We start from the raw sequence: 15007 nt of genomic DNA, 5'->3' as shown, positions 1-15007 counted from the left end.
ATCTGGCTGTCAACAGAGTGCAAAAAGATTTTAACTTTTCAATGCAAGTAGGCATAGAGAGACCGGTATCCTTGCTAGCGAGTTAGCTGTTCCCTGCCAGCATCCAGATGGATGTGTGTATCTGAAGCTCAGATGTACAGAGTGTTCCAATCTGAGCGTGTAATGAGTGTGTTTACATGTTGTAGTTCTTAAGTTTCCTTGCGCAGACATTTGCATAAAAATCTCTTAATTTATCCACATGATAGAACAAGAGGTGCCCAGGTGCAAGAAATGTGCGGAAAACACACACACACACACACACACATTTCAACACTAAGACACCGCAGGCATTCATGCTCAATTGAATTGCTGCTCATATCTGATCAGCTTATATGACTGTTTATACCTACTCTTTAGGTGTAACCCATATCCGATACCAATATGAACTAACAGCAATGTCGAAAAGACACGTGTGCAGAGTAAAAATGCCCCTTTCGTATTCACACCTCTGCTTGGTTTAACACATTTGTTATTTTGTGTGCCTTCAAGTTTTGACTGAACTGAAGCATCTCGCCAAATACTAATGAAGTTGACTTTTTGCTTTCTTTCCATTGTTGTGTTTCGTTGTCCTCCATGCCAAAACTGGCTCAGCCAAGCTGTCAAAATTATGATCATTTGTATCAGGTGGGTGCCGTGAGATTTACTTGTTGTCATGGCAACGCTGACCAATTCCCATGTAAGCATTCAAATTCAAGCCACATGTCTTGGGATCCAATGTCGTAGCATATCCATATGGTCCAGATTGGAAATGAAAAAATGCAACTCCATGCAGCTTTTTGCTGTACACGCTCATTAGAAAACATCAGATCTGTGTCACATCAGGGGGGGAAAAAGTCTAAATTGCTTTTAGCTAAAGTGTCCCAAGTGCGTTATCTTCAGTGCTATTTTGTGTGTGCGCTCGCGTACCTTCTTCCCCCCCTGCTTATCCACCATGGCTCCATCTCTGTCACTCCCAGGTTTGGCCATGGTGCGGCGCCTGACTAGCTGCGACAGCTACAGCGCAGTAGGATCATCATGCACCTGAAGACAGAAAACACAACAGCAATGAGAGGCGTTTCAACTCTGCCACATCACAGTCTGAGTGGATGACTGGCTGGCGAGTGTTTTGACTAGATGTAAACAGGGAGAGTGTGCACAAAACACTGGCAAGAACAAGGGACACCTTTAAATACAGATACATATAAATGACAATGCTTTACACAGACTGTTTACAGGCTAGGCTTTCTGCAAACGTCTGCATCACAAAGGAAACAAAAGCTAAGCAAAGAAAGTCACCTAACCCCAGAGAGGAGTGGCTGAGTCCAAAACAGTACTGCCTCAAAGTGTAACGCAGTTCTGTTTCAGGATGTAGGCTGAGTGGATCGGTAGTTGGGGATTTTTTATTGAAATTTCCATTCCATCTCTCTCGAGACTAACGTTAAACACAGGCAACATGAGAGGAAACGACTAGGCAAGGCAGCATGAATCACAGGTTTAGGGACTCTCAACTAATCTACCCTCTGAGAGGAAAACTTCCCTCCTGATTGTTGTCAGTGTGGCCTACTCATCAGCATGACCAAGCTTCTGTATGATGTGGTTTGTGTTACAAGATTAAGGTAGTAGCACATGCAGTAGTGTCAATGGGGGCATTGTGGGTGCCTGCAGTGACTAAAGAAAGTATAGCTCTCAACTGAAGATGAAGAGTGAAGCCCAACACGAATGGCATATTAGCTAGTCACATGAAGTTTGTCGTTTTCATTGATTAGACCATCTTTTCATGGATTAGACCATCTTTTCATGAACTGTGAGTGAACTTTCAGTGCATTTTTTCATGCTCTTTCATAAACAGTAAAACAAAAACACAGAAATCACATCTCTTGCCCCATTTCCCCTGTGAAACTCCTGTGAATAGCTTTCTGTGTATCAAAAAACCTAAGAGCCACTGGTAGCAAGTTGTTAAACAGCTGGTAAAATTATTAGGGCATCCCCATTACTGAATATGCATCCAATTACAACTTAACTATAATTTTTATAATTTAACCTTCATTTGTCCAAGGAAAGAATGAGCATGATTACTCTTTTTTTTTTTTAGCATCATTAGCCCAGTATAACCAGTCCTCTGTTGGCCACTAAGCACCTCCACTGGAGCAGCTGGGGGTTAAATTGCCTTGCTCAAGGGCACCTCAACCACAGTTGTTAGGGAAGGGGAAAGAGTTGCTCAGTCATTCTCCCAACCCAGATTTTCCCAAGCAGTCTGGGGATTCCTTCCGGTCAGCAGCTCCTTTCCTCTGCGGCTGATGTTATTCTTGCAAGCCACAGTGCTGCAAAGAGAGTTTAGCATTGCTGCTCAGTCATGGCCAGTGAAAGGTCCATCACTAGTAAGCACTGATTTTGAGGTAATCACTGGAAATGTACTGATACTGACACCAACACTTAAGTAAGACTTGTGAAACCTTTTATTATAAAACTCCAGGCTCGTTTCACTGTGCAACAGAATTATTCTCTCTTTAATGCCATTTGCTTTTCATAACAGAAACTAATTGTACTCCGTTTCTTCGGCACAAATTCCCATAAATAAGAAAACTGGAGTTCTCATTATAGGAATCCAACATTTTGTAGCTTCTTGATACCTTTGGATACCTTACAACCAATGTTGATACTGAATAACAGCAGTGTTAACGTGCTGTTATCGTTTTTCCAATACACAGCCCTACTGCTCAGCCAAGGCCTGTGAGAGGTCCATCATTAGTCAGCAGATAGCCAGTATGCAGCATTGTCATTCAGACAGCTGAAAGGGAGAATGAGCGGCCCACAGTGAACATGTTGGTGTAAAGAGGCTAGTGTATCAGGGGTATTAAAGCCGTATGGACAGCCCGGGACCAGACCAGAAAACAAACGCTGACAGGACTCCAATCTGGCCCAGAGACGAGGCGAGGAGGGTGTGACTATAATTACAGAGGTATTTGGGCATTCGCCAGTTTGGCATTCGCATTCACTGCGTTTCACGAGCAGCTCAGGGCTGCATAAGCCCCTGCAAGCACTGCCATTAACCTTGGGCCATTTCAAGTCAAGATCAAACCCCTGTCTTGATGACTACTACAGTTCACAAAGACTAAAGCCTAGATTAGTTTGGCATGAGACTGTGTACAGTGAAACGCTGAGTGATAGCAACAATTACCTGACCCGTTTAATTCCAATGAAACTGACTGTATCAAAACTGCAGAATCGCAGTTGAGAGATGTAATACAGTGAGAGATGTGACACAAGAGACACACTCGGGACGGTCGGTTCCCTCGGTCTCAACATCAACGCTGTGGTAAATAATTCAGCAGGCAAGGAGAAGATGCTCAAAAGAAAAAATAAAAGAAAATATAAAATATCTCTGACCAGATCATCGAAATCATGTAGTTGGCTCTGTGTGTCATATAGCCACATAACAACTGTAAAAGCTTTACAGAGGATGACCAAAACATGCTGGCTGTCAGGGTTAAAGGTCAATTAACTTTTCACATCATATGAACTCAAAATGTAAAGCGAAACATCCATTTGTAACTAAATTTATCATTTAAGCCAGGATGTGAGAACCTTTTAAGAACAAAAAAAGTTCTCAATTTTCAAATTTTTAACAAAATCCACTTCCTGCATTGATTGAACTCAAAGTCAGTGAAATCCCAGCTCAACCCTGCTGGTTGTACGACCGGTCCTTCTGAGAAGCAGATGTCTCTGTATTTATTTATAACCCGGGGTTCCTGTGCTTTAAGTCCGCTGGTTCCTGACTGACAACAATAACAACCATTTCCCTGTAGTGCCGGAGCATGTTGGCCCTGACAGGAGAACCGGTGCTACAGTGCGTGTCCTTGCGTGAGTACCGGTTGGGTGGGTGGGTGGGTGGGTGGGGGGTTCGAGGGGTGGGCTGGTTGTGAAGCTAGGGGTTGGAGGCGAACAGCGTGTGGTGGAAGAGCTGGGATAGATGAAGTGCGCACACAGTAGGGTAACCTGATCCACTGACTGCAGGATGGGACAGGGAGGGAAGAAGGCTAAGAATAGCAGTGAGCCTGACACAGCGCAGAGTACGCCACCACCATCATCACCAGCAGCAACACTACTCCACTACAGCTTCCCAGAGTGCAGCCTGCTGTGTGCTCACACACACGCCATGTGGAAACTACATGTGATCTTCCCCTGGTCTCCCATGTGGCTGCATTTACAACCGCTCACACAAAGAAACCCACTGAAAAACAAACTCCGAATGTATCGATTTCTGTCGAATGTTATGCGGTGACAGAAATGATGACCGGCTGTAAATTAATATCAGGAATATTTGAAATCTACAGCAAAGCTACAGCCAGTTTTTCCCTACAATGGGGGGCGAGCGAATCCTGTAACGCACTCAAGGAGACACACTACGCTGGCTGCGACAGTAAACAGCAGGTCACGTGGTCGCGGTCCTGTATGCCGTCAGGCTAAATGATGGGGGAGGTCTCTTTCAGCTGCGCTTCCACTCCCAGCCCGTCTCCTCCTCCTCCTCCTCCGACCCCCTAATGAGTAGCAGGACAAAGCCAGGCGCAAAGGCCTGATTATTGAGACTGGAGAGGGGCAGAGAGACAACAATACCCAGCAAAGATCCAGCCATCACCAACGCACTCACACAGGCTACCAGCTTGTGTGTCCACATTGCATAGTTTAACTTAAATGCACACAACATGAAAAAAATAACACGCATGCTTATACGTCAAATCTGCTCCATGCCCTAGAACTGTCCACTCCAATTATTTTGCTGTTGAGAAAATATGGGGGTAAATCCTATGCTTTAGCATGTTGTCAGTAATCCAAATGAATATGCAGGAACATGGAGGTGACACAGGGGAAAAAAAAAATCAAGCCTGGCTGGTCGCCTGCAGTGGCATTACGCCATATGTAGCATGACCCCAATGCCAGTTTAAAACGTCATGTGACCTGTGCATTAAATCACAAAGCCACAAATGATTAAAAAACAAAACACACATAAGCTATACCTATGTGTGTGCTTTAGCCACATCCATGCAATACTTCTGGCTTACTTTTGTGCCGAATTCAAAAGGGACATCATTTCAAATCACAAAATAAAAACGCAGCTCTCCTGTCCTCTCCTCCCCTGTCACTGGGTCGTCTGAGCTGAAGGCTTATTTCGACATGGACAAACAAACAGAAAGTGACACTGGATGCCTCAAGGCGTCTGTTCACCTCTTACTACCCTAACCCCAGACAGACTAAACACGCCTCTCCCAACCAGCATGTCTGGCCTTCGTTCCAGTCAGTTGTTATGCTGCATAAACGAGCCAGCCATTTTCCTGGGAAGAGATGGTAAGCTCCAGCTCAAACTCTCCTAAAAGGGCAAGGCAAGGCCTACCAGGCTTATCATGATGGGTGAAAGAGCCAACAGCCACCTGTCAACTGCTGCCAAAATTTGACTGAAGCTGGTAAATTTTGTCCATGTGACAGCCACATTGACACATTGGCACAGGTTTACAATCTGTCATTTAGTGGTCAAAATTAATATGGCTGGCAAAATAGTCAAAGTTGTGATTTTGGTGGCTACTAGCTATTGTAGTCAGTAGATTCGCAAGTAAATTTCCTGCCATGTCTATGTCAAATATGTTCTTCCATTTAACTCTCATTTGACGAGGACAAAACATGTTGATTGTAGTGTGGCCAAAATATAGTTGGGACACCAAATTCTCTGGCTTAATTCATAATAATCCAAGCATTAAGCTGTTGTAAGACCCAGACATAATGTACTTTATGTGTGCTAAATGTGTATTCTTATGTAAGATTGAGTGCAGAGCTGTTTCCCAGCCTTATCCATCACTTAAAAGCTCCCATAAAAACTGGAATAACCCTAAATCTACAAGGGAGAGGCTCGGGGCATGGCTCGCACACAAATCAAAAACCTCGTAAAATAGCCTAATGTTTGTGCGCGAGAGGCGCAAATAGGGTTAACTTTACTGGCAGGAGAATAAGGCTCAGCCCAGGCCTTGACACACTGAAACACGCCCATTAAACTGGTCCGAGAGTGAGTCTGTGAGAGCCTTAAGAAGCCTACCGCCGCCGCTCTGAATGTAGGTTAATGATCAGATACCCAAGCAGTGGACGAGAACAATGAAGCCTTTACTGCTGATTATGGGTTAAAAAGGAGGGAGAGGGAATGGAGGGGAGGATTAGGGCAAAGGTTAGGACCTAGGCGTGGGTCTAGTTCTACACAGACAGTCCTCAGATTTCAACCACAGCGCCAGACTCACATGAACAGCGTGATCGACCAAACACTAGGGATTTCGAGGCAAGTTCAGCAGCAACAGTAGAAAAATCAGTGAGAAAAATAATGGAACTGGCACAGATGACAGTATGGCAGAAGTGACAGAAACACTGCTGATTTCCTTACATTTTTGTGGAGAAACATTAATGCTGTGTTAAAACAAAGCTAAAGAAAGAATACTCTTACAATAAGAGTTATGAATGATTTTCTAGACGTACTTGTTCCATAATCTACAGTATATTGAACTTAATGATAAAATAAAAAGGTGATAAGCAGAATCAAAACTGAAACTGATAAAACAGCAAACAAAGGCCGTAGATCCAACTGATGGGCCGACAAGCAAAGTGGGTAATTAACACCATGCACCAACCAAACGTTTTTAAAATTTGGGTTGTGGCTGGTGGCCATTGCAAAAAGGTAGCCATCCAATATTTTGGAAGTTATCTATATTCAGTACCTAGTGAATTAATGAAACTGGCTGGTGAACATGAGGTAAAACTTAAGATTTCCTGCCTTAAATATAAGCCATTCCCCTTTTCAATACGACAGAGAACAAGATGAAGGCAGAGCTTGAAGCCTCCAGAGTCAAAGAAGCCACTGACATGACCATGAAGCCAAACACATCGCTGGGTACCAGGGTGTTACAACCACAAGTGATCCCCAGCTATTGAGTTCCATATGAGCAACGAGCAGGCCTCAATCTGAGGTGGAGAGTAAACTATGGGGGAAATGTTGTGTCACTTTTCATTACGGCACTCAAGACATGACTACGTCTACACCTGTCACATCCTATTAGGGATGATGAGATGTCGATCCGATCATAGGCTCTGCACATGGCTCTCCATGCTGTGCCACAGCTTTACGGTGTCGGCCTAGTCCTCCATAAGTCCAGTATGTCAGGCTGATACAACATGTCTGTCTTCAAACTTGAAGGAATACACACTCCTGAGCAAATAAGTGCTTTGATCAGCTAACCGTCGTGCGACAAGAAGATTGGTAGGAGTTTCACTTGTGTGTGTTCACTATTAGGCTTTTGAAATTATGCAAATATATGGGTCACACTGGCTACATAGCATACTCAAATTTCTAATGTTTTAACAATGCACCAAAATAAACTAAAATTCAACACAAAGGTGCTGCTTAAGTTCTGTTCCATGATATAAAATACTCTGTTAACAATATTCATGTAAACAACGACATTTGTGATCAGGAAGCGCAGATGCATATAAACCTTTTATCTGAATTGAACCTAACTTGTAACCGGAATATTTTGTATATGTAAACATATTTGCAGTCTTTCAAACTTAATATTCATATTTGCAAGGCCCCACTCTGAAGCACTTGAAATAAATCTGGTCTACACGTTGTTTCACTGCAGTCTGGAAACCTCAGAATCTCACTTTGTTTGGCATACAAAAAAATGTTTCATTGAAAGCTCCATTTCCATTCTAAATGACATTACATGACATTTACTCAAAAGTTCAAAGATATAGCTGGTTTCATGCTGTAAAATGTATGCATTTGGTAGGCAATGATCTCTAAAGAGCTACCAACTCAAATATTATTTCCAAAAATGAGTTTTACTTTCTAGTACGCAATCATTTTGTAGGAGTACGTGTCACTTTTTTTTGGAAAATGTGGACAACTCATTTTGAAATGGAACTCTTCAAGATTATTGGGTTGGTTTTTTTTAGCCTAGGTTGTAAACCTGTGGAAATGGAAAACAAGCATCAACATGCATAGTGCAGCAAGAATACTAAAACCATACCACTGTCAATGGTTAACCAAATTTAACCACATTTCTGAAATCTGTTTACAAAGTGCAAGGTTAGAGTAATAGCACATTTAATTACATACATAAAAGGGAGAGAAATAACAGAGATCCGATCGAGAGACATACACACCAATTGTCCTTTGAATAAATACTCATTAACCTATTTAGGAGCAGGATGGTCTTCGGCTCTGCACGAAAGCATGGTCATTGAAAGAGCCAAAGTAAACAGGACATGACCGCTTTCTTTGGCATCAGTAAAATGAGAGCAGCCCAGCAAAGAATGAAGGCCCATTGTCAAATTGTCTTTTTCTCCCCTAAACTATCAACGCACACTCATCTCTCTAGCTGCTCATTCATAAAAAAGTAACTCAAAGGCCCTATTAATATTCTAAAAGCCAACCCAACACAAAATAACCTAGCTTTTCTTTCCTCATATGTGTTACGGGTTATCATGCTGCATTCAGCACCAGCAGGAGCTCACAGGCTCACCAATTGTCAATCCTCAAAAAGCACATGGCTGGTTATCAAGGCAACATCAGCATGACCTGCAGCCGTTACACACCGAGATACTGCACTCAACGTACCAAACAAAAACAACGCTCTCTGCACACATTCTGCTGCTGGCAAGGCTAGCACATGTTGTGTAATCAGCAGGCTCCACCCTCTCCACACACACAGACGCAGACACACACACACTTACTTGCTGGGCCTCTCAGAGACGCAGATACTCGGCTGCCAGAGCCAACTGCAGATAGGCCTAGGCCTGGCTAGAGGCACTTCATATCATGAGCGGTACTAGTGCTTTCACAATGTTGTTTGAACGGCAACACAGTAAAGGTGGCCAATCGTCTGCAACTCGAGGGGAAAGTGATACTGTGCAGATTTTCAAGCTCTGTCTGGAATTAGAAGAGATAAATGATTTTTGCCTTTAGCTCTAGTGTTTGGAGTTTTTGATCGTTTCTCAGAGGACCATTTCCATAGCCTAATCTCTCTTCGACAGAACCCAGTTGTATCGATTCCATAACAAATGCCTGAATTTTGAGTTATACGGTCCTTAACGATCACTGACAGTCATTTGTCAATGCTGAAGGTCTTCACCTTGCTGAGGGGAAGAATAAAACAAGAACTCTGACCGTTTTTGGGGGCTTTCCCTGAAGATGAAGACCTGGTGTGATCACTCAAAACAAAAAAAAAGAGGAACCGCATTTGTACTATCACGGCAGAGTAAAAGGGCACCACTCGTGTAACATTAACGAGGCCAGAATTCAATATCAGAGTAGGCCTGTGATGCTGATGAGATGCTGAGAATAATGAGATGCTGATGAAAAGAACCAACAGCATAAGATGAGGTTAGGGGTAGACCTAGGAGGCAAAATATTAGTCTAAACATATCATAGCCAGCTAGGCTAAGCCTCTCATGGGAAAGGTCTTGAGCACAAAGGGCACCATCTATTAGAGCAACACTATGACTCATTCTTATCGTGATTCACATGAAAAGGGTCCAACATTCAGCGAATTGAGGCTCACACAGGAGAAACTGTACTCTTCATGACCCACCACTGTAGACCTTCATAATTTGTGTTATTCTATAAGCTTGTCTATCTTCTCAGGTGGAATCATGTTTGCCAGACTGGAAAAGGCAACACACCTAATACTTCAAAACGTTTTTGTTGTATTTTTCCCCTGTTCCTTTAATCTGGGTTTGTATCCCACCACCCCCCACCCCTTTCCGAGGTTCACTTCCCTACCCTGCCACATCTAAATTTCCTTTTCTTAATCCTCAGCATTGTTGAAATGCCTAATTTTACTTAATATACCCCCTGCAATGCTTGTGAGGCACAAAAATATTAACATGCTCACAGCTATCAGTCTGAATATACATCCAATGAATGTTGAAAATGTAAAAACGCTGTGATGTTGTTGGGGGGAAAAAAGACAAATAAGCCTCCGTAGAGCAGCATTTAGATCTGGACCATCTCAATCACTAAGATGCCTATCTTCTTGCATTTTTCACAGTCTGGTCTCAAAGCTAAATATGCATTCATCACTAGGAAAAAATATTAAACTACAAAAACAGTACACTGTTCCTTATATGATTTTACATACTTGCTCCTGCTTTACTGCACCTTAGTCAATACCCTGTTCTCTAACAACTAAGAGGCTTATAGTTATCCTGGCTGGGTAGGCTATAGTAACCATGGTGTGGTTTTCCCAATGTTATATGCGTCTTCATATGAAACTGCCCGTTATGAGTCTCCTGCGGCTGTTTTTATTTAGGCTACATTTGTCTGCATTACTTTTTCACGCCTTCTCTCTCCATCTCCACAGATTTCTTGTATGAGCACTTTGGCTGAATTGCATCCAGATTATGTAAAATTGTGATCACAATGTGAGCCTGACCCCTCCCTTATCATTCTTAAGGTCTGACAGAAATGAGAGGAAAATCTGATTTTTGTTCATGTCACTCAATGGATGTGATTGGAGGATGAACTTTGCACTGAAGCAACTATAGTAAGCTTTGCCAAGGGAGACAGTGAAAATAAAAGTTGAGTTGAGGGTCTGTATAAAAGATGTCTACTACCTGGCTTGAAGTCATAAAGTCCTTCGGACCAGCACCACAGCGCATTTCACCACATCATGACAACAGCAAGGAACATAAACAGCTAGCCAGCAAGCAACAGGAAACATTTTTATATCTGGAGGACACGGTGGCTGCCAAGTTCCAGGATTCACCAGACACTTTCATAATTTTAGAGGAAAAACTCGTCTCCATACTGTAGCTGGTTACCTGTCTAAGTCGCTGGCAGAGTAGGCAAACTTATCAGCCACATCCAAATATTACCAGCATTTGACTGGTGGCTGGTAATAATTTACTGACTTGCAAGCAAGCTATGTAGCTTCTATAGATCTGATATCGCCCGACTCAATTTACTTCCTTGAGGCTAGATCTACATTTGGCAGATGTTTGGCTGGATTTTCGCGCCACCTGTAGGTGCTGAGAAACAGTATTTCCATTGAATGCAAAACTGTTACACTACTTAACTAAGGCTAGCTGGTTGGCATACTGGCAGCTGATAGTGGATGAAAATTAGTTTTTTTGTGCTGTAGGGTGATTGTCAAAACCAAAAATGCACAGTCAGTACTTGTGTCCTTGTGGAGAACGTTCCTTCCAATTTGTCTTGGAGAGAACAAATTTCAAGAACATGAGGACAAATCACGCAGCTTTGCAGTTTGAAACAGGCTGTGGGCTTGACAATGTGCGAGATGCATAGGTGTTAATTTTCCAAGCTACCTGTACTACAGATTTAAGCGCCGTTTGGACATGATGCATAGTTCTCGCAATGAATCTTGAGGCTTTGCATTTGTTATCATCAGCCAAGTTACCATCTGATGCATCCTCGGTTGGCAAGTAAATTCTGGGATCTTTATACGTTTTTGTAGGGCTGGGCGATAATTCAGTATTATCGTTTATCGTCTTTCAGTGGAATCATATCGTGATGATATGAAGATATTTTGATATCGTGACACATTTCTGCTGTCTAAATTGATGATGACAAGCAAATTTTACTTAAAAACTCTGATAAAATGAGGTATGGTAGGAATATTATTTGAAAATTTCAGTTTTGTTTGACACCACACCTAACATTACCATTCGGTTCAATGAGATGAACATTCATTTGATTATTTAACGTGATTTTGCATACATGAACCATATCGTGATATATATTGATATCGAGAAAAATCCTTATGATTATCATGATATTGATTTCAACCATATCGCCCAGCCCTACGTTTTTGCATTCTTTTGTTTTAGAATCGTACTTGGCTGTTAGATATTACTTCAAACGTGTCATGGAGGACACAAGGATATATATTGAGAAAGACCCGTAAAAACATGTCCAGTAAAGCAGGTGCATTTGATAATACGGGCAAATTAACAAAAAAGCTTGTTAATCCTGCAACGTACAATGAACTACAAACAGTTAGTGAAGACTAATGAGAGCAACCATGGCAGCAGACATCTTTCATACACCTGATCCACTGTTTGCTGATTGGAGAAAATTAAGATGTGTCTATAGCCTCATCACTGCCAGGCCTCCAGCTAGCAACATTTTTGTTTGTTGTAGAGCATATACAAAGTAAGGCTCGTAGCTTCACAAGTTAACAAGCCAGTAAAGAAACAAGTAAATAAACAAGTAAGTATAGAAGAACAAGTAAAGCTTTCTCATAAGATATGTATTAGGATACTTCTGTGCCTTAGTATTTAAATGGCCTGACAGCCATTAACTTGTGGCTTTGACTTGTATTTGATTTTGTACGTAGTAACAAAGTGATGTCAAGAGATTGTGATATATATTAATATGGGAAGAAATCCTTACGATTATTGTGATATCGATTTCAATCACATTGCCCATACCTACTCTAGAGCATATTACGGTGAGTGTAAGCAAAACTACCCGTGAATATAAGGAAAATACCAGACAAGGTGTGTGTAGAAATGGCAATAAACTAACGCCACAACCAAACCTCCACTCGTACCATAAGTATGGGGTGGGAAATTAACAATAGCCAAATGCAGGTTAACTTTGACTCATTGTTGTCAATTTCACAAGCCACCTGGCAGATACTTTTATTACCTGGAAAATCTGGTATATTCAGATACCCATTGTGGCTGAAAAAACCTTAGTGACTTGTGTATTTACATGCTACTCTGGCAGGTAGAGAAAAATTTTAGTTTCCCCTCTCTATAGATCAACTAATAATCCTGCTGCATGTCGAATGAAAGATTTCCTAGATTTCCCCTACTTAAATTTGTAGAAATAAATTCTTAGGATACGAGTCACAGCCATCCATGCCTTCTACGCCTTTGCCTTAAACGAGATCTATTGTATTGTATAATTTACATAATACAAATTCCACTGCAATTATGACATTAGGTGGTTAAAATGATTATACTGTTCATATAACCTCAGTCTACCTGTAGATTCTCGTTTTTGTTTCTGTCCAAATCAATACAACCACATCAAGTATACTCTACCTATCCTTACCCATTATTAATAGTACAGCAATTGACACTAATATAACAGTAAACGAAGAATAACGTTATAACACAGCTGAACAACTACCACCATTTCCATGGAGGTAAAGCCTAGTCAATTTTGTATCCCTTGTGGTGCGTGGAAGATTTTCAAATATTCTCCCCTTTAATCCGTGGGACATTGATAGTACGAAAAGTGCGTATGCTTGTAGTGAAAGCATCCTATACGAACTAGCACTCCAGATTATGGTATTGTCAGCGTTTAACTTGACGTTTTGGAGGTTCAGTGTGGTTGTTGCACGGTCGGCCATCTAAAACAGACAGCTTTTGTATCAGGCAACACACCCCCAAGATGTCACACAGTCTTTGGTTCGGAGACGCACGCTCCTAGTTATTCCAGCTAAGCTAGTTCCTTGTATTCACTTGCAAATATTACAAATTTTAACCAGATTTGAAAGTTATTATTCCTAAAACTGAACTGGGTGTAAAGAAATGGTGCCGTTTTATCATGACAGACAACACCAGGTCATTTCGATCGTGCATGCCTGTAACACAGAGCCAGCAATATGTTGTTGAGCGCTAAAATTCTCTATGTAAAGCTAGCTGGTACCTCCTATCAACTTGGCTATGGTTAGCAAACATAACGAGCTAACGTTAACGTTACGTCCCAAAATAACGTTATACACACCTATCTGTTGGGTAACGTAACTGGGTTCCTTGTGTGACCAACATACCGTAAGTTCAAAATGATGTGAAACGTTTTAATGACAGTATTCAACATGAGAACAACACAACCCGAGACAAAAGCCCACTGCAGCCCCTTACTGCCCTCACAACGTTCCCCCTCCCCAGCGGCTAATCTAGCTAGCTAGCAAGCTCCTAAGTAGCAGCGCTTGCAACCCTACACAGCCTCGCTGGCTGGCTGGGACTACCCAGTTCACTCTGCTTCGCCCTCGACATTTGGCCGCGCATATTCCTACTGGCTTTCTATACTCTTTATTCAGAGGCAACGAGTTACTAAATTCACAAATGGTTGTATTATTAGTTAGTGAAGAGAAAGTACTCAAATGTGTGTAACGCACGTGGCACAGAACTATACCAAGCCCACGCAAACACATAACATTCCATTTTCGCACGCAGTTTACGTCAAGTTAGCTAGCTAACATTAGCCTGCTCGCTGTAGAACTAGCCAGATGGCTAACTGGGATTTTTCCCCTTATGATCCGAGGCAATCAAACAACAAACCTTGCTTTATGCTTACCTTTAAACTGATTTTTGTGTTCCCGCCAACTCATTCGGATTCAACTATAGATTAATATTGCGCAATATAAACAGTTATTTCCTAAATATTGGACGTTAACCGTAGCCTACGGCTGTGTGACGTTTATCGCTGGTTTGAAAACATCCCAGTCGTTCGTCGTCCGTCGTCTCCAAGAAAAGCCCAGCAAAACATGCAAGCGTCGTTTTCATTGGCGCAGGAGAGTCACGTGGGCGCTTGAGCCCCACCGAGCTTATAAGGTCTACGTCTGCTGGATATAGATGGGTATGTGTCAAACGATTTAACTCTTATTTCAGCGATGCGGTGTGTCAAACTGCGTTTCTGCCTTTAAGAATAATCTCGGTTCTGTTATATTTCACAGGATAGTTTCTTGTACACCATCTGATGGTGGGTATTTAGCGTAGGAATTTAGGCTGGAGAGAATGGTGAAGCAGAGCAGTAATGGGCACTTGACGTCATCTTTTCCGCTGTGTTGCGGTCAGTGAGAACTTTCTCGAAGATCACGGGTGAGGGAAACAGGGGAGAGGCAGCTCTTGGCCTGCTTGTGAACATGGGTACACAGTTTTATCATATATATTAATACATTGGTCGCGTTCATTTGCCCCA

General features: G+C 42.1%; 1 protein-coding gene across 2 annotated transcripts in view; it reads right to left on the bottom strand.

The window, feature by feature from the left end:
* Nucleotides 1-14518, bottom strand: part of ankrd12 (ankyrin repeat domain 12) — a 30545-nt gene extending 16027 nt beyond the window's left edge. For both annotated transcript variants that reach the window (XM_071528645.1, XM_071528646.1), the window contains exons 1-2: nucleotides 14384-14518; nucleotides 946-1059 (exon numbers count right to left, since the gene is read on the bottom strand). In XM_071528645.1, coding sequence (XP_071384746.1) covers nucleotides 946-1005 — 60 coding nt within the window. In that variant the 5' untranslated portion in view covers nucleotides 1006-1059; nucleotides 14384-14518. The remainder of the gene's footprint in view (nucleotides 1-945; nucleotides 1060-14383) is intronic.
* Nucleotides 14519-15007: the final 489 nt, after the last annotated feature.

Source organism: Centroberyx affinis, unplaced genomic scaffold (genome assembly GCF_046629955.1).
Source record: "Centroberyx affinis isolate AG114_WGS23_722 - 3 ecotype Tasmania unplaced genomic scaffold, CSIRO-AGI_Caff_v1 ptg001696l_1, whole genome shotgun sequence".
Lineage (NCBI taxonomy): Eukaryota > Metazoa > Chordata > Actinopteri > Beryciformes > Berycidae > Centroberyx > Centroberyx affinis.
The sequence above is the reverse complement of the archived record's forward strand: the minus strand, read 5'-3'. Positions and strand labels throughout refer to the sequence as shown.